Source organism: Nomascus leucogenys, chromosome 21, assembly GCF_006542625.1.
Source record: "Nomascus leucogenys isolate Asia chromosome 21, Asia_NLE_v1, whole genome shotgun sequence".
NCBI classification, from domain to species: Eukaryota; Metazoa; Chordata; class Mammalia; order Primates; family Hylobatidae; genus Nomascus; species Nomascus leucogenys.
Genome location: NC_044401.1, coordinates 45,906,983 through 45,931,272, shown reverse-complemented (window position 1 = coordinate 45,931,272; position 24,290 = coordinate 45,906,983). Strand labels below are relative to the sequence as shown.

At 34.9% G+C, this 24,290-nt stretch overlaps 1 protein-coding gene across 4 annotated transcripts in view; it reads left to right on the top strand.

Moving 5' to 3' along the window:
* The window catches only part of ZNF148 (zinc finger protein 148), a 150,282-nt gene that overhangs the window by 78,040 nt on the left and 47,952 nt on the right, over positions 1 to 24,290 (top strand). For all 4 annotated transcript variants that reach the window (XM_003275554.3, XM_003275551.4, XM_030801508.1 and 1 more), the window contains exons 5-7: positions 10,131 to 10,256; positions 19,097 to 19,220; positions 20,535 to 20,618. In XM_003275554.3, the coding sequence (XP_003275602.1) occupies positions 10,131 to 10,256; positions 19,097 to 19,220; positions 20,535 to 20,618 (334 nt within the window). The remainder of the gene's footprint in view (positions 1 to 10,130; positions 10,257 to 19,096; positions 19,221 to 20,534; positions 20,619 to 24,290) is intronic.

The window sequence follows — 24,290 nt, the reverse complement described above, 5'->3', positions numbered from 1 at the left end:
GTGTGTGTGTGTGTGTGTGTATGCATGCACATTTATAACATTGCTCTAGGTATATGTCTTTTTATTGAAATGTAACATTTATACAGAAAAGTGCACAAATCATAAGAGTTCACCTTCATTAAATTTCTCCGAAGTGAACATTTCGTGTAACCACTATCAAGATCAAGATGTAGAATCCCTTTTGGTGACAGCACTCCTCTAGTTCCTAAAGATTACTACTACCCCAACACTTTGTCATAGTCTATTAGTTTTACCTGACTTTGCATTAGAAATAAGCAGAATCATAGACACTATATACTAAGTATCTGGTTTCTTTATTTTCATTGTTTATGAGATATACCCATGTTATTGCATGTAATTTCTGTAGAATCATCAGTTGGGTGAATTTCATTTATTCTAGTCTAATAGGCATTTAGATTGTTTCTAGATGTTTGGTATTAAGTGCTGCTGTGAATATTCTTGGATGTCACTTGTGTGTGTATGTACTCATTTCTGTTGGTTATATACTTAGAATTGAATTTACTGGATATGCATATGTTCAGCTTTAGTACATACTGACAGAAGTTTTTTAAATTGGTTTTGCCAATTTATAATGATTGCTCTATATCCTTGCTATTTGATCTTGTCAGTCCTTTTGAGTTTAGCCGTTTTGGTGGTATGATAGTGGAATTGCAATATGACTTAACGTTTCATTTCACTGGTAACTAATGAAATTGATTATCTTTTCATGTTTATTGACAACTTGAATATTATTTTTTAGTAAGGTAGATGTTCATCTTTTGCTTAATTTTCTAGTAGGTTGTTTCTTTCTCTTACAGATTTCTAGTAGTTCTTTATCCACTGGTTGGATGTATGTATTGCAATTATCATTTCTGACTCTGGCTGGTCTTTTTACTCTTTTGGTAAACAGGAGTTAATAAGGTTCGATTTATTGTGTAAGTCTTTTCCTTTTGGTATTTTTTGTGTCCCTCTTAAGAAATTTTTGCCTGTCCCAACATTGTGAAGATATTTTCCTTTTTTAACTTCTGGAGGCTTTGTGGTTTTCCGTTCCCATTTAGATCAGTAATCCACTAATTGATTTTTGCTGGTGATGTGAAGTGTGGAGATTAAGATTTATTTGATAGTTCTGGTTTCTTTCTCAAACTTACCCATAGAGATTTTCTTTCACTTTGCTGGGTTAATGTTTCAGTTTTTAGAACAACTTAGTATATTGAGATAATAATATATTTTTTAAATTAATGAAAAGGATTTGTACTAGGACTAGATTTAATATCTTTCTAAGATTGAAAAATGTATAAATTTTAAAACTATAAAGAAGAGAATAAAAATTGTTATAATCTTACTACTCTAGGATAACTGCTCTTAACATACCATTCCTAGCATTTTAATGTTTCTTTTTTTGTTTTTTTTTCTATGTGGGTAGTTGTGTGTTTGCATAAAATTTGCTGTGTCTATATTTGTGTTTGTATAAAATTGTGAAAATGTATTTATCTACATGCCTATTTATATTTATTACTTTACCTTAAACCATGAGCATTTCATCTTGGTCATTAAAAGTCAGATTTCTAATATTTGTATGCCATATAGCTGTATTATAACTTATCTCACTATTTCTTTATTATTGGGTATTAGACATTTGCACCCTTTTCTTACTGTTATAAATAATATTGTGGTGTTGTATATGTGTTTTTTTGTCATGTGAAAGTATTTCTTCAATATAGGTCTCTTAAGGCTTTTATTGTATATTGGCCAAATCGTAGTCTACAAAAGATGACCCTCTAGTAGTGTATGAGAGTCCCAACTTAGTATCATTATAAATAATCTAAAGAAGGAAATATGAAGTATAATTTCTGGATTTGTATATTATATTTAGGAAGAACAGCAACAACTGGACTTTGTCCTGGGTGGAAGGTAGAAAGGAAAACTAAAAAATAGCATTGGCTGGGCATGGTGGCTCACGCCTGTAATCCCAGCACTTTGGGAGGCCGAGGCAGGTGGATCTCTTGAGGCCAGGAATTTAAGACCAGCTTGGCCAACATGGCAAACCCCGTCTCTACTAAAAATACAAAATAATTAGCTGGGTGTGGTGGTACATGTCTGTAGTCCCAGCTACTTGAAAGGCTGAGGCATGAGAATTGCTTGAAACTGGGAGGCAGAGGTTGCAGTGAGGCGAGATTGCACCACTGCACTCCACTCTGGGTGATAGAGCGAGACTCTGTCTTAAAAAAAAAAAAAATAATAGAATCTTTAGATAGGATACTGGGATGATATATTGAAAGGCAGAGAATTTAGAAGGAGGATCTAATGTGAAAGGAAAGATTTTTTTTTTAGGCATATTGAGTTTTAGATATCAAGATGTCTACGTAGAGATATTTTATAGAAATTGCTAATCCTTTGTGTATCCAAGCAATTACACACCTATTAATTGTATGATAATTAATAACTATATATTCATTTCGTGCTTTAAGGTTTTCAAGGTGCTTTTCATGTAATCTCATTTGATTTTCTGATGTAAGATGGATATTATTACTACTACCAATTAACAGATGAGTTTATTATGATACTAAGTAGCATCAAGAACTATTTCATACTGCTCTGTACTGTAGTTAGTACTTTACAGAGTTATCTTATTTAACTCTGTAAAAATCCTATGAGATTTTCCCCTCCAGGTTACAGGTGAGCAAAGTTCGGCATGATTCAATTTTAGTTGTTCAGCCTCACACACTGTTAGTATTACTGTTTGAAACTGGATTTTATTTCTTTGAATTCCCAACCCTGTGCTTTTCTTGTTTTGTCATACTACTTCTGGAAGCCAAGTTCAACTAGCTAGTAATTGGAAGAGAGTGTTGAAACCCAAGTCTTCTAATGTTTCATCTAAATATTCTTGGCATTTTTTTTTTTTTTTTGGAGACGGAGTCTCACTCTGTCGCCCAGGCTGGAGTGCAGTGGCACGATCCTGGCTCACTGCAACCTCTGCCACCTGGGTTCAAGCTGTTTTCCTGCCTCAGCCTTCCAAGTAGCTGGGATTACAAGCGTCTGCCACTGCATCCGGCTAATTTTTGTAGCTTTAGTAGAGACGGGGTTTCACCATCTTGGCCAGCTGGTCTTGAATTTCTGACCTCATGATCCACCCACCTCGGCCTCCCAAAGTGCTGGGATTACAGGCATGACCCTCTGTGCCTGGCCTATGTTTTTTTTTTAACATTTTATTTTCCTTTAGTAATAATCACTAGGTGTTCTAAAACCACTAAAATTTTTTTCTTATTTTGGAAGCAACCAAACTATAGTTCATATATGGAAAAATACAGTACGTTTCTACAAAAAGCATTTTTAAATAAGTTTGAATAATTTAGATTTATTGAAAAGCAGTCCTGGACTGAAAGGTATTTGATCTTAAGTCCTAGTTTTACAACTTAATAACTTGGGTAAGACACTTACCTCCCTGAAATTTTAGTTTGTTTATTGGTAACACGAGGATAAGAAAGAATTCACAGATCACAATCTTAGGATCTTAGTCACTGGATTCAGAAGACTTTGGTTTAAATTTTGTCTTTCTGTCTTAATTAATGTGCTTTTAGGCAAGTAACTCAACCTTCCTGGGCCTTAGCTTTCTATTTTTTTAATGAAAATTCTTGACATAGTGTTACTGTAGGATTTAATGCAATAGACTTTACAGGCTAGAGACCATGTCTTCCCCATGTATTGTATTAATATCTTCAGCACTTAGGACAGTGCATGATAGTAAATGTCTGATAAATCTTAGTATATGCTGAGGAGGCAGAATCACAAACTCATAAAAATGCCATGTAAATGCTGAGTATTTTTGTAGTTAGAAAAATCAGAGTCTAGTTTAACTTTTCATTTTGAAATAATTTTATACTTAAAGTTGCAGAAATAGTAGAGTTTGCATAAACCTTTCACACAGCTTCCTCTAATGTTAAAACTTATGTAACCATATGGTACAGTTGTCAAGACCAAGAATTTAACATTGGTGAAATACTGTTAAATTACAGACCTTGTTTGAATTTTATGTTTCCCTCCAAATACCCTTTTTCTGTTTGAGGATTCAATTCAGGACCCACATTTCATTGAGTTATCCTGTTTTTTTAGCCACCTCCAATCTGTTTCAGTTGAACGCAGACTTTTCCTCATCTTTTATGACCTTTATACTTTGATGGGTGTTGGTCAGTTGTGTTGTAGACTGTTTCTTAATTTGAGCTTCTCTGGTATTTTCTCATGGTTAGATTGATGCTCTGCATTTTTGACTCCCCACAGAAGTGATATTGTGTCCCCCTCAGTGCATCATATCGGGGGCACATAATGTAGATAGGTCTTAAAACTGGTGATAGTAACCTTGATCCTTCTTTACTGTGATTATCTGCCAGGTTTCCCCACTGTAGAGTTACTGTTTTTTTCTTTATAATTGACAGATATCTTGGAGGAGATACTTTGAGACCGTTTAAATATCCTGTCTCTCAAAATTTTGCCCACTAACTTTAGCATCTATTGGTGGGGACCTTGCCTGTAATGGTTATTAGCATGATGTTTACCTAATTGTGATTTTGTCTTTTCCTCATTCCTTCTATATTGATGTTCCTTGTAGCTGTCCCATTTCCTCCATTTATTTGTTGTTTTTACTGTTTCATTTTGTATCTGTGGATATGCATTTTATTCTGTGGGTTATAATCCAGCACTGTTGTTGCTTACGTTCTTGCTCAGATCATTCCATCTTTGGCCATTGGGAGCTCTTTCAGTCTGGGTCTTATGTCCTTTTGACATCCTTTGATCCTTTTTTGAACACTTTAGCTTCTGACATTATGATTTTCTAGAGTCATCTTATATTTTTCCCCGACCCAGCTCTGGGCTCAACCACTTCTCAGAGAACTCTGGTTCTTTTTTATTTGGATAATGGCATTTAGAAACTAAGTTCTGGGTGCTAGGTGTGTTGGGTGTCATTGCTTTTCAGTGACCTCAGCAATCAAGCTAGGAAATACGTATATGTCTACTAACCCACACAGGCACACAACATCTGTAGTAATTTCTTTATATTAGTGGGGCCCAGGCATCTGTATTAAAAGAGATTGAGTGAAAGAGAGAAAGGGATTGTATAGTTAAGATGTATCTAGATTAGCAGCTCTCAAATGTTCTGGCCATGGGGTCCCTTTATACTCTTAAAAAATACTGAGGACTCCTCAGAGCTTTTGCTTATGTTGGTTATATGTATCAGTATTTACCATATTCAAAATTAAAGCTGAGAAATTTAAAGTTTTATGTATTAATTTGTCACAATAAAACTCACTACATGTTAGCATGTAACATTTGTAAATAAAAAATAACTCTGTTTTCCAAAACAAAAAATTTAGTGAGAAGAGGGAAATTGTTTTACATTTTTTTGATATCTCTATTATCTGGCTTAATATAACTGGATATAATGCATATCTGTGGTGACATATATTAAGTCTGTAGTGATATCACATTTTAATTAGCCTCTGTAAAATGCCACTGTATACTTTTGAGGGAAAGAGAGTTTTAAAAAGCAGGTACTATTATGAAAGTAGTTTTGATGTCATGAATGACCTGAAAGGGTATAAGGGACCTCAAGAGTCCCCATGCTATGCTGGCTGTTTCTTGCAAGTTCTAAAACATCTCTTAATTACCCTGACCTTTTTCTCATTTTCAGTCTTTCCTTTTTTATTCTCCCGACTTTAAACATAAAGAGTTAAGAACCACTGATGTAGATTTTCTGAAACTGTTACAAAATACAGGCACATATTACTGGAAGGATGGATCCAGAAGAACTGCTATGAAGAAAAGGAGAGAACTTAAATTAGGTGATTTTATGGAACTTGGAAGACTAGAATTTCCAAGTAGGATAGGGATGGTCAGCACTGTTTCAGGTAAGGTAACTTGATTTGATCAGTTCATCTAGTTAATCTTTAATTATATAAACTGTAAGATGCTGATATAGTAACCAGAGTTTACATTTATAGTGAGAAATGTAATAGGGAAATAGATCAGAATGTCTGTTTCCAACTGTGGCTCTCTGAACTTTTTCAAAAATCAAAGGATAGCTATGGACTTTCTCCTGACAAATGTAGCTCCTTTCAAAATTTTGCATGCAGTCATGGATCAGGCAAACAGGACGGATATAATTCGTGATTCACACAAGCCTATCCATCAGTGTACTGCTTCACCTCCCTGTCCTGTTCAGTGGCTTTGTGAGCTTGGAATTTGAAGTCTTCCTGTTGTCTGGTTACATCAAACTGTTCTTGCAGTTCTATCCTGGAAATACACATGCAAATTAAAGTTAAATCTTAAATTTCTCCTTTTCTGGACTCCATGAATACCCCCAAATATTGCTGACATTCATTAGACAGTATGTTTACAGTACAGTTAATTGTGTTATACCTTTCCTTTTACATTTAAACTTGTTATACTTTTAGTCACCTTGATTCAACTTGGGTGTGTCCTAGGCAATATTTTGGAACAGGTTCCTTCTAGTGATAGTTAAACACATCTTTTTTTACACGTCTGTGTATACTACTTTTACTCTCAGAACAACCATTTCTCTAAATTTGGGCACAGTTATTTTATCTCTGTATGCTGACTACAGATTATTCTTTCAAAATGTTTGGCCAAAAGAAGGAATATAGTAGCTGGAAAAATTTTGGTCCACAAGAACTTATAGGGGAAATTTCAGTGTGCTTTTAAGAAGAGAAGAAGTAGCTAGTAGTGTTAGGGAGACTATAAAATAGATAGTGAAGCAGCAGAGCCATGAAAATGGGTGGGAATGGAATCAGGAGTATAGGGGAAAACAGAAAGACCACCTTCCTTTTACTCTACTGGGTTGGAAGATGAGTGAGAATACCAAAATTTGAAATTGAAAATTGATAGGAACATGTGACTCCAGAAATGGAGAGAAGTGATGGTAAGGTCATATCCTTCTGCCAAGTACCTTAGGTCTTTTCTGTAAAGTGGATCATACAGAATTTTGAAAGCTGAGCTGGGGAGCTGATAATGAATACTATAGGCAACAGTCTGTTGCCAATTCCTCACTGAGGAAATGATAAGGAAATAGTTTTATATTAATTTATTTGTAGAAGAATACATTGGGAGATGATAATACTCTAAGTCAGTGAGGTTGGTATGGTTAATTGGAGGGAAGTGGATGTCACTGGGTATGGGTGCAAGATGTTGAGAATGAAGAGAAGAAAGAGTCTAAAATGATTCCAAGGAGTCAGTCATCTTGTTTGGAAGGTGGGGAGAAGGGGTAGACCAAGATTTGCAACCGTAGTGAAATACTTATTCATCACATTATGTCTGGCAACATTATTTAGGTACAATTTATATTTGTTACATCACTTATTATCATTATTGAGACTTGATGAAGTTAAGAAGAGTAGCAAATTTGCAAGAAAAAATTAAAAGGGGGGATATATGTGCTAAACTTGCAGCTGTCATTGTCTGTTGTTTCATCCCCAAAGCCTGATGCAGTTATTTCACATTGTCTTTATTTCTCCCTTTGAATGTCTACCCTTATTCTCTGTTCCGTTCAGTTACAGTATGACACATGTGCTTTCTGTATTAGGTTTTTTTTTTTTTGGTAATGCATCAGAACTCTGCACGTACATTTTAAGACCTTTGAAAAGGAAATCTGATATTTAGAATGTGCTTGATATCTAGAATGGCACTTTGCACATATTACAATCTCAGTAAATGTTTTTGTTACAGTGTTTTAGCCTGACAGAGCAGGCACTTAATAGCCGTTGAATGAGAAAATGAATGACAGCTATTATAAGAAATACTAACAGAGTATCTTACTTTAAAATATCAAAACAGTATACATGTACATGAAATAGTTAAATATAAAAGTAAGACTTTATTTTGGGGTGAGAAATAAGTCTTGATAAAGCAAGTCATTCTGGAGTTGAGTTAATGATTAGAATCAAAGGAAGAATATTTTCAGTATAGGGAGGACTCTCTAAAGTCAGGAAAATAAAGAGGGAAAGATTGAAAATGAGAAAAAGGGTAATTAAGAGATATTTTAGAACTTGCAAGAAAGAACCAGCGTAGGGAGTGGCAGAGAAGAGGAAGCATGACACTATAGGTCTCTACTTCTGTCTTAACTTGGGGAAGAAGTTAGATGAGTATAGAAGGGAGATATGAAAAGGAAATCATGTCTGAAAGCTTCTGTAGTTTCAAAGTGGGAAGCCCAGAGGGAGATTGACTCAGTGGATGAGCAGGGGCCTTAGAGTTTTAGGAGAAATATCTGAGTTTAGTCAAATCTGAAGAAAGAAGGGCAGGTAGGGTGGTGGTGGATGGTGGTGGTGGTGGCATATCTGGACTGGTAATAAGAACAGCATTGAAATTCAGGCCTGCAAATAGGCATGAGGGTACTAATGGGACTAGGTGAAAATCACAGTATTAATATAATCACTTTTCATATATGTGGAAATAACAGGTTCAGATATATGTGTTAATCTTTTTTACTGTTTGCATATAAAGGCTCTTGTTTGGTTTGTGAATGGCAGTGAACAGCAGAACTTATTTATGAATTTATCTTACACTCTTCTTGACGCTTGCTAAAAAGAGTTCCTCTTTTTTATTGCCACATGCTACATTTCCATGGTTTATTTGGAATTTACACACTCACAGAAATGTTTGTACTACTTTTTGGTACTCCTTCAAAATAGGGCAGAGAAATTCCACAGCTGCTTACATAGTCTTTATCTCTTCTTGTCTTATACCCATTCCCAGTTATTGTTTTTCAGTAAATATCACTTCAGAGGTGATAAGAGGTCTGTATTCCCAAGTCTTGTAGGTGGTGATTTTACCATCCTATTTTGTATTCAAAATAATTGATACCAACGAAGCCACAAGAGTGGTCACTGTACCCTTCTGTAACTTGGTAGAATTACTAGCTAAATAAATAATCATTTACATCATGTTTTTGTGCCAGGGTTCTTGATTTGTGATTCTCACATGGCCTGCCTTTCAGGAATTCGTGAGAACTTCTGCTTTTTGTCAGTCTGAAATTCCTGGCTTAGGTTGCATTTTTCTCGTGAACCTCTTCCACACAGCTGTTTTCCACCTTTACACTGTGAATTTGTAAGATGTTCATCATCTTTTGCAGCATGCTTTTTAGTGTGTTTCTTGAAAATGTAGCCATTAGCACGTTGTACTTACTGAATTATTCTCAAGGATCTTTACTGTATTTTATAGCCTGAGTTGAAAGTTTCCTAGTTTTAAGGTTCTTGTTTTACTTCAAGGATAGATTGAAAATGTAGCAGTGAGGACGGGATGACTGAACACCATCAAATCTGATGAGAACTGACGACAGTACCGTTAGTGAACTTACAACCTTGGTTTTTCTTTTCTTTAAGGACAAGTAACTCTGAGAATTGAGATCTGAAAATTGAAGAACATTGTTGAAATCTTAATGTTTCTTCTAGTATTTCTCTATTATGTAGTTAGCATCATGTCTTGTACAGTGTAGCGGCCTAAAATTATACTTGCTTCTGTAAACAGATATTTGGTGATGGTTTGTTGTAGAGCCCAGGAAAGTACTGGCTAAGATCTTGAGTCATATGTCAAAACTGTTGAGCATGAAGATAATTAGATTTTCATTGGTAATTTGTCTTTCTTTTGACAAATTATCTTTTAGAATTTTGTGTGGTTTGCTTGATATTTTATAAATACAGAGCCCATCTAGAAGTCTAAATACCTCTTTTATTCCCCAGTGTTGTGTTGATTTTTGGACCTTAACCTTTTTTGTGTGCTTTTAACTTCAGTATCAGTTTCCTTAAATGTGGGAATGAAATTGATGTTACGATTTCCTGACTTCTGCTTGGTCTTATGATCATCTTTTCCCAGGACGTCTTTGATCTTTTTTCTCAGGTAGATTAAAAAAAAAAATCTGTTTATCCCTCAATTTATGTACTCTCAATTCTTATTACCCACTGCCTATTAATGAATTCTATAGTACTGTATATAGTTAGCACACACACACATAGATCATCATTCCGGAAGCAACCATATGTGGGTTTAGCAAAGGATTAAACATAAAATGGCCTTTTGTCACAATGAACTTTTTATTTATGTCTAAAATTGGCTTTTCTTTTTTTAAACAGATAAGTGTAAAGCAGGAAATTACTTTTACTGATGTATCTGAGCAACTGATGAGAGACAAAAAACAAATCAGAGAGCCAGTAGACTTACAGAAAAAGAAGAAGCGGAAACAACGTTCTCCCGCAAAAGTAAGACAGTTTATTAAGGTGGTAATCACAACCTCTTAATTCCAACTGTTGGTTAATTCTATAGGCAAGAACCTGGCTGGACCCTAAGGCAGATGTAAAAGTCTTGTGTGGTTTAGTAGGAAGGGGTGCATGCCTGCATGGAGGTGGTGGACCTTACTTTCAATTTTTCTGCTTCTCTTTCACCATGTTCCTGACTTGTCTAAAAATGAACTTTTCTTTTTCCATATCTCTGACAGATGGCATGCGTTGCCCTTTCGTCTCATTTGTATTAGTTTTTCTTATCTTTATATTAAGGTTTCAGGAAAATGTAATTCCAGTTATTCATCAGGAAAAGATAGAGGATCCCTGTTAATAGGATGTAAACTTCATGAGGGCAGGGACTTCATTTTGTACACAGCTGTATCCTAAGACCCTGGAATAGGAGACATAATAGATCCTCAATAAATATTTTATGGGTTAATGAATGTATTAGTAAATAAACAAGTAACCCAGGCTGGAGTGCAGTGGCATGATCATGGCTCACTGCAGCCTCAGTCTCCCAGTCTCAAGGGATCCTCCTGCCTCAGCCTCCTGAGTAGCTGGGACCACAGGCATGTGCCAGCATGCCTGGCTAATTTTTGAATTTCTTACAGAAATGGGGTCTTGCTATGTTGGCCAGGCTAGTCTCAAACTCTTGGTCTCAAGCCGTCCTCCCACTTCAACCTCCCAAAGTATTGGGATTACAGGCGCGAGCCACCACTCCTGGCCTGTTTTTTTCCCTTTAGTATAGTGATAGCTGAATGTATGCAGCATTTTTGGTATTCCTAGAAATTCTCTGAACTCTCTGCAGTATATTTGCATTTTTATAGTTAAGTCTTATTTTTTTCTTCCCTCATGTGGTGAGAAAGTCCTTTTTAAAAAGATCATACTGTAAAATGATTTTTTGATGGCTTTTTAAAAATTTGTGATTTGAAATCATAATCATCATTATTATTTATATTTCTGTATACTTTTGGACTTATTAGTGTGTTGGAGCCAGCTTGAGCTGGCTTGCAAGATTTCATTTACAAACTAGTTGCCAAAACCATTTGTAGCTTATAATTAGCTATGGTGGGAATATTTACACCCCAGAAATCAGCAAATGTTTCTATACCCCCTGATTCCTTAGCTGGTGGTTAAATATTTGCCAGCATACCACTAATTTGGGGATATATAAATATGCCTACAATAGCAAATTTTGAAAAACATAGATACTAAAATAACCTATAGTTACATTTCCTAGAGATAACTACTTGGATTTTCTGCCATATTCCCTTTCTATCTTTTTTCAAATTTGTGCAGATAGATATGGAGGTATAATATAGATTTAATTAGCTGATTTTTAACACTTGAAATGCAAGCAATTGTTGTGTTTAAAGTTTTTAATGTTTTTTGTAATCATTTTATTAGCTACATAATCTATTTTTTGATAGATAATGTTATATTTAATGATTGCTTTATTAGACATTATTATGTTGTTTGAAAGTTGTAGTCCTGTTTCTGTTTTAAATCATGCTGCACTTAAAATGTTTGAGTATGTATCTTTGTGCACTATTGATCAAAGGGTATGAACTTTTAGAAAGATTTCTTGATAGTGTTACTCTTTTCAGAAATGTTAGACCAGTTACATTTCTACCTGCAGTGGACCTGAGGTATATCTGTCTGCATTCTCACTGGTCTTGAGTGTCTGACTTTGCTTAAGATGGGAGCTCATTATAGTTTAAATTTGAATTTCTTTAGTTTCTGGTCACACTAAACTTCTAAAATTTTTGTTGGCCTTTTATATTTCATGTTTTGTGAAATTCTCCCTTCTTTTCTTCCCTCTCTCTCCACTTCTTTTCTTGGGGCTTTAATGTTTTTCTCAGTAATTTATATCATTTTTGGGGGTTCTTTACATTAATGAACAAATCAAGTTCTTCAAATATAGAAGAATACCAGGTTTTGTGTAAAAAATTATTTCTAAAATCGTTTGTGATAGTGATTGATTGTTACTTTGGATTCATTGCTGATCTATGGGGTATCTATTTCAAGTGTACTCTCTTCTTGAAATTCTGACTAAAACCCAGATTATCTTCTCATTGGGTGTTGGACTCTGTATTTGGTGATATGTTCTAGGTATTTGTAAATATAGATTAGGTATTTACAGGCTTTAAGCTATTTTGCTCGTCTAGTTTGCGGTAAACTCATAATGTATCATTTTAGAATATTTCTAAAGGTATTACTTAAGTATTTATATACCTCTGTAGTGGCCAGATGACAGAGTTGTCCTATTCTAAGTATAGTGTGTATAAGAGAATGTTTTAGGGTAGCCCCTTAGAGAAATTCTTAGGAAGATGAAGTGACTAGAAACAATATACAGCAGACAGAGGTGTAAGAATAACAAACAGGCCAGATACAGTGGCTCACACTTGTAATCCTAGCACTTTGGGAGGCTGAGACGGAAGAATTGCTTGACCCCAGGAGTTCAAGACCATCCTAGGCAACATTGTGGAACCCTGTCTCTGTTTTTTTTTTTTTTTTTTTTTTTTTTTTTTAATAAAGAACAAACAATTATTTTTCAACTGTCCTGGCATGTTACTTGTAATGGGACAGGGAATGGTTGTGGACTGTTTTTAACCACTGGTCTGCCATCTCCAGATGAATGGGTTTTTTGTATCTAGAGTCTTAGAACTTTAAGATGTAACCAGTGAGTAATTTTACATTTTCTCAGGAGTGTATATAAAAATTTATGCTTTAGAACTTCTGTTAAAGTAATTCATTCTGCTCTTTGGTATGAAGAGAAAGAGAAACTTACCCATGTTTGTAAATCAGTAAGTGTTACTTGTTTTAAATTCCTTAAAAACAATTTTAAGTTCCTCAAAGAATTATGATTTATTATGCCTAGAGGACTCCATTCTCCCCAGCACCTTTTCCAAATCTTAAAATCTTGCCATTGTGAATATTTTGAGTTTGTGTCACCATTGTGTAGTATTAGATTGGGGATCTGCACAAGAAGTATAATGTGATAAAAGTTTTAGTAAAAACATCAGCGCTTATAAACATCCGTGTAACTATGGCTCCCTTAAAGTACTGTGTTGTTATGCCATCTTTAGCTGCCATGGATTTTAAGCAATAGCTGAACTTTTCTCATATGGCAAAGCTGAGTCTTTTTTTTTTGGAAAACTTAAATGCAATGGGAAAGCCTGATCATCTTAAGGTAGGTTTTGATACTTGAAATTTGCCTGAATACACTTGGCAGCATGCCTGATGAAGAGGGTAACAGAGCTAGGGAACATCATCTAGGTCAAGCTATTTGCATCTGTTGTGGAATTAGCTGTTTTAAGAAAGTAAGTTTTCTACATAAGAGAAGCTTACACCTTTTAAATATCAAATTTCATTTTATTTTCACCATTTTTTTGGGAAATCTTTAACGTGTTGTTTTCCTTTTAAATATAGTGTATTTGAACATAATTCAGCTTTTAATGTCTTGAAGCTGACATAAACATTTTTTAAAATCGTGTATTGCAGGTGAAGCCCTCTAGGAGAACAGAGATTTTAGGGCTCTCCCCCACCCACCTGACCCTGAAAATCCTCACTGCTAGACTTTAAGTGTTATACTGCTTATAATCACTTCACTTCTCATTCCTTGGTGACATGCTATTCATTTTTACATTGCTGTATATCTGAGTGGTCACTTAACATCACTTGCCTTTGCCCCTTTGAGTCTGTTTTTGGTGACTGTTACACTCTTAAGCTTGAAAACTTCAAATCTTGACACTAAAAGTTTCTGAATAAATGAGGTATTACTACTGGACTTTGGTATTCACTTGTTACGTGAATTAGTAACAGTTTCCATCTCAGAAGGGTTTTAGGAGGATTGTTGGGTTAACATTAATGAATTCTAAGAATTTTTTTCAGTAAAATATAACAATATTATCTAAATCCCATGTTGTATATATTATATAGGTCTTTTCCAACTCCTTAGTAACTGAGAGAGAGGATATTTTTAATTACATCTCTTTATTCTGAAATGTATCTCTCTTTTCATTTATTCCACAAATAATTTGAGTGCCTGTTATGTGCCAAGATCTCTCATCAGGTACTGAAGAAAGGAACTGGGTTGTTTGTTGTTAACACTTAAGGTGATCCAAATAAAAATTGATTATTCAAAGTTATGCTGAACTGAGGAAGAGCACTTTTCACACATCAAATAGATTATAAATTATATAAAGAATCCTTTCCCAGCAATTTATTATATATTGTTGGTTCCCAGAAAAGATTTTAGATTTTGGTATCAAAAAGATTTAAGATTGAATTATGTAAAATAAGTAAAATTTAATGAAACGAAACAGAAGTAGATATACCAGACATTTATCATGCTTTCTTCTACATGTTACCTTGATTTAGGAAGAAGTAGCTTTAAAGATGAACTGATTATAAGACTGAGCATGCAAACAGGAAGTATGGAATAGTAAGAAAATGAAGGAAGAAGATTGGCAAAATAATAGAGTTTTATTTATCTAATTTTCCCAGGAAATTGTGTGTCTTGGATAAATTGTTTTTCCATAGAACTGAACCCTAACTTTGAAAAAAAAATCTGATGTAAATCTTTCTTTAGAAAATATTACCTACTTCTTTGCCTAATATTCAGGAAACAGGGAAGAAACAGCCTTTTTCTAAAACCCAGGGTCATTTTGCTGAACATAGTTGTTGTGCCATGGTTATGATACAGTGAATTTCTTGTTCTGGTGCTGTCAAAAGCTTACCATTTAAAAATGAAATTTGGTGATGAGAAAAATCTAGTACTGAGAAACAATAGAAAATCTTGATGAATAAAAGAAAGTGACAATGTTAGAATAGGTGATTAACGATGACCAGGACAGTCAAGTTGCCATGATGGGTATTATTCAGGGTGACTTTGTTATTTGTATATCTTTGGACTTGCACTATTTTCCATTTCTCGTTGGATTTGGAGAGTAAAGAGAATTGTCACAGCTGTCATTCGCCACCCCCAGTTGCAGTAGAACGTCTCATAATAGGTGAGAAATGTAAACTCTCTTATCTAAGTTGTCTTTTGAGTTTTAGTGGCTTCGAAGTTGATTTTGATTGATTCAGGAATATATGATAAAAAACCTATAGTGTTTAGTTTAAAATATGCCTTAATAATTTTAGTAGTACACATTTGAATGTGAAAAATCATGTCTGCCTTTTAAGAAAACAGAACTTTCTCAGTGAGGGGTGTCAGGTTTCATTTATTCAGTGGCAGTGATCCTTATGGAGTGAAAAATCTCTGAATTTGAATAGGCAGACCTTAGGGCTTTGCCTGTTGAAAATGGGTATATTATTTAAGATAACCTTTACCATATGTGTATATTTAGGTAGCCGGCTGGTAATAGATTTGTCTTAAAACAGAAAATATGTCACAATGGATATGAGATTAAGAAAGCAGATTAACTGAGAAATTCCATTTGATACTCAATTTTTTTCTATAAAATGTTGTTTTAAATTTACTGAACAGATAAGAAAAAAAAATCTAGTGTGTTGAGAATTAGAGTATTACTAATTTCTCCACTTGCTAAAGCCTGATTGCTTGGTCTGTGTAATATACTATATTTCTCCTGAAGTAGCAATGACAAGGGGCAAGATGAAGCATCTGAAGATGTCTAGCAGGCATCTTAGAATTTAAAATTTTAAACATTAAATTCTTCAATTGTAATGGTGTTCATATGTTGGGGAAAAAGGAAAAGCAAAAATATTTTATGGAACCAGTCGCAGGTAAGACTGCTAATCTCTAAGGCATACACACTCAGCTGGTAGGTCACATTCTACTAAAAGATCTTGAAAAGGTGTGAGCAAGAAAAGAAGGCAAGTCTATACCGGGGAAGAAAATTTTGCCTGCATTAATGTGCTATTTGTGTTCTGCTAAGGGATTTTATTCTTTGCCTACCCGCTTCTCTGACTACTCAGTTATCCGAAGACTAAAAAATTGAAAAGTAAAGTATTGCTTTTAGCAATAAATTTAAAAAACAATAAAGTGGTAAGCTAGGAGGAGTAATTGTTATGGACAGCAGGCAGCCAGGTCCTTTGACAGATATAGAGTCTCCACTATGCTCCAGATACCATTTTGAACACTGAGATTATGAGGGTGAATAAAAATCAGTTGGATGTATTTAAAATAGGTTACAAAGTGGAAGGGCCATTGATGCTCATCTGAGTCAAGATGAGTTTACTCTGTGTCCTTTAAACAAAGATGTTTGTTACTCTGGCCTAAAGAAAGTAAGGAAAATATAAAATGTCCAAGAATTTGGTGTTTCTGTCTTTGAACTTAAAAAAAGCTGGATTTTCCTGTGTGTTTATCCACAAGGCAGTGGTAGCTGTTTCATCCACAAAATTCACCTTGAATTAAGGCTTGAATCTACAATGAAAGGCAGCAGTACCTCCAGTGCCAGAAAACAATGACCTAGAACTCCTTAACTCTTCATAAAAGGGCTTTGTACAGTCAAGGATTACATCCGTTTCACATTAAGCAACTTGGGCCAGATTTGTTCTTTACAAAGCCTTTCCTTGCAGTTGCTATGCCACAGAAAGCTATTGAAGTGCCATGTTTTTTGGCAGTTGGATTTTCTTATTTGTTATCAACATACATGAAAAAGCATACCTGGTGCTGTCTTGTTTTTAGTTCCATTTTATATAAGTATTTAACATCTTTTTGTTTTATGTTGAAAATAATTTTGAGTCATATTTTAAAAGATTTTGTGTGTTTTCCTTTTGCACGGTGTTGACTTGCTTATTATTATGTGACTTGGAGGAGTTGAAAAAATTTAAAACTGACTGGCCCAGAGATGAAGTGTTCCACTTTCTTTGACTCTCCTCAGGAAGCTGTGGCACCCACTTCCATTCTCCTGCCAAATGTTTCCCTTCCATGACTTTGGTGCATAGACTTTGAAGCATTGTTGACCACATTGGCTGTTTGCCCAGAATCCAAATGCCCTGTATAATTTGCGTAATAATTACCACTGATCTGCCTATAGTATAGGCTGAACTGTCTTCTTGAATTTAAGTAAAAATGTTTTAAGGGTTAAAGCCTTTTTCCCTTACCTACTGCCCTTTTCTAGGTTTGAGAAGGGGTCATTGCTGTGTGTTTGCAGGCCCTAATCAGTTTCCACAGTTCTTTGTATTTATTTGCCAGATTTCTCTGCCTATGTTGGACAGTTTCTTAGCTCCCATTCTGTGTGCCCACACCTAGAGCATTGTTTCCCTCTCACTGGCCATACCCCTCCTGATCAGATCTAGTTTTCTTTGCTGCTTCAGCATAATATTCTGCCCTTTTTTTTTTTTTTGCTTTCGTCAATAATGAAAAAGGAATCATTATTTTCACTCTTCCACGTCTGATGAAAGGCAATTTTTTTTTTTTTTTTTTTTTTGAGACGGGTTTTGCTCTATTGCCCAGGCAGAGTGCAGTGGCATGATGATGGCTCACTGCAGCGTTGACCTCCTGGCCCAAATGATCCCCCCATCCTCAGCCTCCCAAGTAGCTGGGAGTACAGGTGTGTGCTACCACACCTGGTTAATTTTTGTATTTTTGTGGAGACAGCGTTTCCTCATTTTGCCCAGGCTGGTCTCGAACTCCTGGGCTGAAGTGAGCCACCCACCTCGGCCACCCAAAGTGCTAGGATTACAGGCTTGAGCCACCATGCCTGGCCAAAAGGCAGCTTAATGTTGCACATTGAACAAGTTGGTAAATTGGAATACATGCAGCCTAAGGTGAGTTTCTCTCTGGTACCATCCAGACCAGGCTCACAATACTCTTAATCTCAATAAGCTCAGAAAGATAAGGTTGCTTTCTTTGTCTCTTGTCTTCCTTCCTTTTACTCACTTCTATTTTAAAAAAAATTTTTTTTAAATAATTTTCTTATTTAGTACTTATGCCCCAGATGGACCCCATACCCACTTCTAATTTATTTATTTGACAGATATTCTTAGGAATATGTTTAACAATAATTTAGTAGTTCTAGAATAACCTTAGTGATCCTAGACTGAAACAGACCATAAATTCTACCATATTATAACTTGAAAACTTAGTGTTCTCTCTTTTTTAAGTAGTAGGTAACCACTTACATGGTTCAAAAAAATGTGTTAAGTGGACAGTGTAAAACCTCCCTCCCATTTTATCTCTTGTCTGCCCAGTTCCCCAGCCATCACAATCAAGGTTATATACTTCTATATATATATCCTTCTCAAGTAGTTTTTATGCCTATGCAAATATATATTCCTATATGTACCTTTTATATACAAAAGTTAGCAAAACTACACTGGGTTCTAAACTTTGCCTTTTTTTTTTTTTTTAACTTAACAAATCCTGACATGCTTTTCATATAAGTATATAGACAGCTTTGTCATTTTATTTCACAACCACATATTAAATTGTATTCATTTTCCATGATTTATTTAATTAGCCCCGTACCAATTGATATTAGATCATGTCTAAAGGCTTTTTTCCTGCGTATATGAGAATTTGAAATTGAAAATATACCTGTGCTCACCCTAACTGAACACTTAGGAACTCCATCATGCATCAGCATTACAGAGGAGAAGACCGTGGTGAGATCTTACTTAACCAGCTTCCAAGGTTTTATTAGTGATTTTTGCTTATTCTGAGTCACATTGTACTTTCCTACAGTTAATGATAACATTATTCTAATAGTCTTTTCAAGATTATTTAAGAACAATATATTTCATAATCTGTGGTGACCGTTGTTTGCATTCTTTTTTTGAAAATTACTATTTAATTACGTTTTTAAAACTTATTTCTTTTTTTTTGCCTTTTTTTTTTTTTGAACTAGATCCTTACAATAAATGAGGATGGATCACTTGGTTTGAAAACCCCTAAATCTCACGTTTGTGAGCACTGCAATGCTGCCTTTAGAACGAACTATCACTTACAGAGACATGTCTTCATTCATACAGGTATTTCTTGAATTAAAATGGGCTTGTGGCCATTAAAGTTATTATCTTTGTTATTTTCATCTTCGTGTAACCGTCATTCATTCCTAAGACCATAGCTAATCTGGCATTCCAAATCAGAGATTTTGTAGGCCAGAATGTCAGAAGGAAATCAGGAAAAACTCTTAAGTGAGAAAACAATTAGCATGGATGTGTAAAATTAATTAAATAGTCTTAATTGGACACCTGTTTGGCTTAATGTGCTCCATTTAGCTAGAGAAATGATTAAAGAATGTATTATTAAAAGCCTGTTTATCAGCGTTCATTTTTTGTGTGTGCAAAATGTCCAGGCAGAGTTTAAAACATGGATTTGGAAATCAAATATAAATAAATGATAGCTAAGATAATGAAATTGTAGAGAACAATATTAAAGATGACAGACCTTTGGATAAACAAACTAGACATGTAAGATGAAATGAGGAAGAAAAACAGTTATAAGGGAGATTTAATGAACTAGGAAAATAGTGTCCCAGAAGCTAGCAGAAGATAGGATTCCAAGCAGGGTGTGACCAACAGTGCCAGTGCCCTAGGAGGACAGAGGTTAGAGAACCAAGAAAAAAATCTTTGAAATAAATAGCAAGGAGATCACAAGTAGCTTTTCAGAAAGCAGAGTAAAGGTTAAACCACAAGTGGGCAGTGAAGAATTTGACTTAGAGTAGACTACTCTTTTAAGGAGGTGTAGTGAAAGGGAAGGAGAGAAAGTACTAAGGTAGAAGTGTTTCAGGACTGAAACAAGGTTTCTCAGCATAGAGCAGGCCAGAGAATACTTTCCTTAAAAGGAAAAGCCCCAGCAGAGAGAGAAAGTTTGAAGAGACAGGATCTTTTAAAAAAGGGATGTTTAGAATGTTCTGAAGGTTCTGAAGAAAATATGTAAAAGGGCATAAATGGATGGTTAACTAGGGAGAAAACAGGATGGGCGCACCTTCTTCCAGATAAAAAGGAAGGAAAGATGTTTAAGACACGTGAGAACCTGTAGTTCTTTCTCACCCCATGATGTTAAAATTCAATTTTAAATTGTTTTATTTATTTCCTTTTCCCCCCTTGAATATATAGATCAAATTTAATCTCATTTTTATGTGATTGTGAGAATATGAATTTTTAAATCCTGGGAAAAAAATTGAGAGGACATAAAATTCTGTTAATAACATCAAAAATTTGTATGGCTATTTTGTAATTTTCCAAAATTTGGGCAGCTAAGATTTTTCTTTCCTCAGAAACAGTAACTAAAAACTGTTGTTTTATTCAGTGACTAATTTGTGGATGTGAAATTATTTTAAGGTGAAAAACCATTTCAGTGTAGTCAATGTGACATGCGTTTCATACAGAAGTACCTGCTACAGAGACATGAGAAGATTCATACTGGTGAGTGTTAACCACCCTTACTAGGTTCATTAAAATGATTATTTCAAATGGAGGGAAGAATTTTTAATAAGTGGCAGTGACTTGCTGCCATTTCCATTGGTTTAGACTATAAATCACAGGTTATCTTTTTTCTCCCTTCAATAAATCAATGTTAACTGTTAAGACTTAACTTTAATGTCCAAGCCCAAGAAATTACTTTGAATTAGAGTTGCGTAATAACCTAAAATATACGTTTAAAGTCACAAAAGGAAGGAAGGTTTTCTGAAATTGCTATTTCGTTAGGTGTTTACTAAGCTTAAAATTATCATTAATTAGTCTGGGGTAGGAAGCAAATTCCTAACTCCTAAAGCAGCAATACAATTCATTTTCTTTCCATTTCATGTATATACCTTACCTTATCAGTAGACATGTAATCTTAAAAAGTTGAGAACTGCCAATTTCTCAGTCAAGTTATTAATGATTTAGAAATTAAATATTCTAGAGGATCACTATAAAGGAACACATACCTTAAAAACCTAAGTCTCATTTTAGAGCAAATATTTGTTTGCATCTATTTTTGCCAATGGTAAAACCAACTTTTATAAGTAACTTTGATTTAGTAGTCTGTTGATTTAGCCTTTGTTGCGTCTAAGCATGTTGAAAAGTGTTTCTTTAGAGTTGATTTCCAGTGTTTTGCTTTTTGTGATGGAATAAAAGCAGAATTGGTAAATTTGTATAACTTTGAATTTTACATTTGAATAGAATTGAGAATTGTGATAATATGAGAATATTGAAAATATTAAAGTTCTTCATATTTTTCTGTTTTAAGTACTCAAGTAAGTACCTGCCCAGTGTTGTTATTTAGATGTGTTCTCATGGGACCTGCAGTATTTGTGATAGGACAGTTTGTCATACAGAAACAACCTTTTCTGTCTGATAACTTTTTTTTCAATTTTCTTTGCCCCTAAAAAGAAGCATGAATGTGTCTGGTCTGCTTAAATAAAACTTTAACTGGGCTGGGCGCGGTGGCCCATGCCTGTAATCTCAGCACTTTGGGAGGCTGAGGTGGGTGGATCACCTGAGGTCGGGAGTTCGATACCAGCCTGACCAACATGGAAGAAACCCTGTCTCTACTAAAAATACAAAATTAGCCGGGCGTGGTGGCACATGCCTGTAATCCCAGCTACTTGGGAGGCTGAGGCAGGAGAATTGCTCGAACCCGGGAGGCGGAGGTTGTGGTAAGCCGAGATCGTGCCATTGCACTCCAGCCTGGGCAATAAGAGCGAAACTCCGTCTCAAAAATAAATAAATAAATAAATGAATAAATAAAACTTTAACTGTGCAACATGTCTGTATGCTTGGATGTTCTACTTTTTAACAGTCATTTTGCACATTACTCATTTCAGTTTTTTAAGTAAACGTATTCATCTCTTTTTGTTAGAAGGGGCTATACTAGGCACTGTGGGAGAAAAAAATTTATAGATTTTGTGTGACTTATAGCTAAATTTAAATTCCTATATAACAGTAAAACCTGGTCAGATACAAATGAAAGTGATTATTTTTGTGTGTTCTTAATACCTAATAGGTTTTGATATTTTACTCATTCATTCAACAAAAATTTATTGAGCATCCAGTGTTTTTCAAGCACCAGAAATAGATAACATAAGACAATTTCTTTCTTTGGAGTTTACGTTCTTGTGGAAAAACACACATATAAGCAAGCACAGTGCAGTTAAGTGTTGTAGAATTTTATACAAAACTCTCAAGATACTATTGTGCCCTGAGGAAGAGACACATGTGCTGTCCGTTCTTAGGGAAGGTGTCACAGAAAAGCTACATGAGGCTAAGTTAAGAATATATGTGTGTGGGTGGGTGTGTATCTGAAAAAAATATTTTTGAAACAGTACTTACCTTCATTGCACTGTGATATTTTGTGTGTGTGTGTATGAATTCTTTTTTTAAGAAAGTGCTGGTCACAATCCTGTAATCAATTGCACTAGACCATGGGGAATCTTGGATTTAAGCAGAGTATAATGGGTTGTTAATGTTTATTTAGAATTTACTAAGTACCAGAAAACTGTGTTAAATATCTCATTTAGTCCTCACATTAATCTTGAAAGGCAGGAGTTATTACTATCCCCATTTTATAGATGAGGAGGTAGTAAGAAGTGCACATAAGTTAAGAAACTTTCCCAAATGTATATATCTAATAAATGATGGAACCAAGATTTCAGCTCAAGCCTCTGTGATTCCAGAGTACGCATGTGAAATCACTGGCTATGCAGAATGGGACTAGAAGCAGAAAGTTATATTTGGGCCTTTTTGAGTTTTTCTTGCTCTGTCACTAAGCCAATTATGGCTTAGCCTTCCTATAGGTATAGTAGCATGTAAAAGTGGTAGAAGCAAAGGCTGGAGTTCTCATGTTAAGAGAGAACAGTGTAGAAGAAGATAAGGAGTTGAGAGGAACCAGGACAAAGCGATCACTAGGGTTCCTTAACAAAGAAAGGTTCTTTTGAAGAGACAATCAATTCTGCCCTATTGTTCCCTCCCCACTAGGTGGAACTGATATAAGGGGATAGTTTTCCCTTCTTTACTTCATATTCTTGATTCTTTTTATAGATTCTTTTTAAAGACAGTAAAATGTTTTTTATTAAACCTATTTGGGAATATATATCTAGAACTACAAATAGGGCTCCATCATTTATTATTCTGTTCTTACTGTTCTTCCTTTCATTTTCTAAATGACTTTTATTTTTGGAGGAGGGTAGTGCCCTAAAGTTTGCCCATGTGAAGGCTTGCTTTCTTTGTAGGCCCTTAGTTTAGAAGAATGCATTTAAATAGTTATGGCATTAAAAAAGATTTTCCATATTTTTATGCATTTTTAAATTGTCAAATGAGTAATGAGTCACCTAACTGACCCTCAAAGGTTGGTGAAAACCATAAGGCAGTTTCTTTCTTTGGAGTTTACGTTCTTGTGGAAAAACAGATGTGGAAAAACACACATATAAGCAAGCTCAGTGCAGTTACATACATTTTCCATACATCCTTCCTTCCTTCTCCCTTTAGGTCTCATACTGTGTCCTCCTGGTCCCTCAAGCCTCCAAGCCCATTCTCTGCCCCTTTGCAACATGGTTAAAAATCATTAGTTGCTTGGTAGCTGTGGCCAACAATAAAGAAACCTGTGTCTTACTAAAACCAAGAACATAGTTGATTTGGTTTCAAAAGGAAAAATTTTTAACATGCTCTAGACAGGCTATTATTTAATTCCATTTCCTAAATTTGGGCTTGTCTATGAAATACCATTTTAGGGGAGAGTACTTTTTCATCCAGAGGCTGATCCCTGAAATTCTGGTTTAAGCTTTATTCCTTTAGACTACGGCACTGAAAACTGTCACATTGTAAATATCCTCAGGACTGCTATTTTTGGCAATTATGGGAGATTTACCTTTTTTGTGAATATTATATTTTTTGTGAATGTTACAGATCCTTTATTTAGGTGATGTTTTGGATGTGAGAGGGACAATGAGGATTCGAGGCTAAGGTCGAAGATAATTATAATTGATCATTTTATTTAGGGCCAGGATTACTGATCAAGTGCATATCAAGGTTAAACATTTATCATCATTGGCAGATTTCCTTGTGGATCAAGTACTTTTGTCTGACATGCCCTTTCCTTGTCTAAGGTGCCTATTT